Source organism: Atta cephalotes, assembly GCF_000143395.1.
Source record: "Atta cephalotes unplaced genomic scaffold scaffold00041, whole genome shotgun sequence".
Lineage (NCBI taxonomy): Eukaryota > Metazoa > Arthropoda > Insecta > Hymenoptera > Formicidae > Atta > Atta cephalotes.
The window spans coordinates 1915988-1917232 of record NW_012130105.1 but is presented as its reverse complement, the minus strand read 5'-3'; the positions used below and the strand labels follow the sequence as shown (position 1 = coordinate 1917232).

Genomic DNA, 1245 nt, shown 5'->3' with positions numbered 1-1245 from the left:
CAATTTTATAAGCAATATATATCACTTGCATGACGCGTATTTTTCCATAATAATGAATTATTATAAAACACACATATTTCTGCGAAAAAATTATAGATCGGCATAATTTATATTACGCAATATTTAAATGCGGTATTTAAATTTAATTATATTTAAATTAAATTTAATTATATTTTTATTTAGGAAAAAAATATTACAGGAAGAAAGAAAAAAATATTGTATAAACATTTTTAACTTTGCCGTTTTTTTGGCTTATAAATTTTATATGACAAGCTTACGTACTGTAATAGCATGGTGTTAGGTTTATTAATCCTTTCTTCAAACAAGTCTTCATTTTGCGACAAAAGCATTCATTATCCGGATTCTGATCGGGTGGAGAGGCAAAATCATCCGTGAGAGTATAGAGATATCCTGGCAAGCCGTTATCTGTCCAAATCTCTTTCCTGAATATAATCGGTAACGGTCGACAAAACGCTTTCCTATAAATCCTAAAAATGGCACGCTTGTCTATATACGACGGGAATACAATACCTTCCGTGGCACCTTGAAGGATGTTACATTTTGTATTCCTAAAATAAAAAAAATGCTATTTAGATTACGTTATAAATTCATAGAAACAATTTAACATTAAACAAAAATCTATTTTATATATTTAATTGAATTTTGGAGCAATACATCGTAATATCGAGTAACCATAATTCAAATACACATAAAATAAAATATATTTAATTGAAAATTTGTACACTTTATGTTTTTTTAATCGCTTCCTAATTTTATGTACGATTTCTTTAATTTTCACAAAATTCATTAATTGTAATATTGTTTTCTTGCTTCAAAAGTGACACAACTTAAAAACATTATGTTTTACTTATAATCATGAATGAGTTAAGTAAACATTACCCTATCAGCCATAAAAATCGAACTAACTTAACTTCTTCAAAATCGTCACAACTCAAAAAAAATGATTTAAAAAATCGTCAAAATTATCATAATTAATCATGGTTCAATCCTCTTGATCATTGATAATCAAGCTATCCAAACTATCAATTTTGAATTATTCGTTAAACAGTTACAGCAATAAATAATAGTTGATAAATAAATAACGCGTATTCACCAGTGATTAGATGAACCGGCGAAATTGTTTTTTTTTTAAATAAGTAAATCATATATTTTTTTGCCATTTTTTAACCTTTACACACACACACACACACACACACACACACACACACACACACACACACACGC

General features: G+C 27.4%; 1 protein-coding gene across 1 annotated transcript in view; it reads right to left on the bottom strand.

Moving 5' to 3' along the window:
- Window positions 1-1245, bottom strand: part of LOC105622227 (scavenger receptor class B member 1) — a 19271-nt gene that overhangs the window by 3063 nt on the left and 14963 nt on the right. Inside the window, exon 7 of the mRNA XM_012203652.1 lies at window positions 283-569. Within this exon, the coding sequence (XP_012059042.1) occupies window positions 283-569 (287 nt within the window). The remainder of the gene's footprint in view (window positions 1-282; window positions 570-1245) is intronic.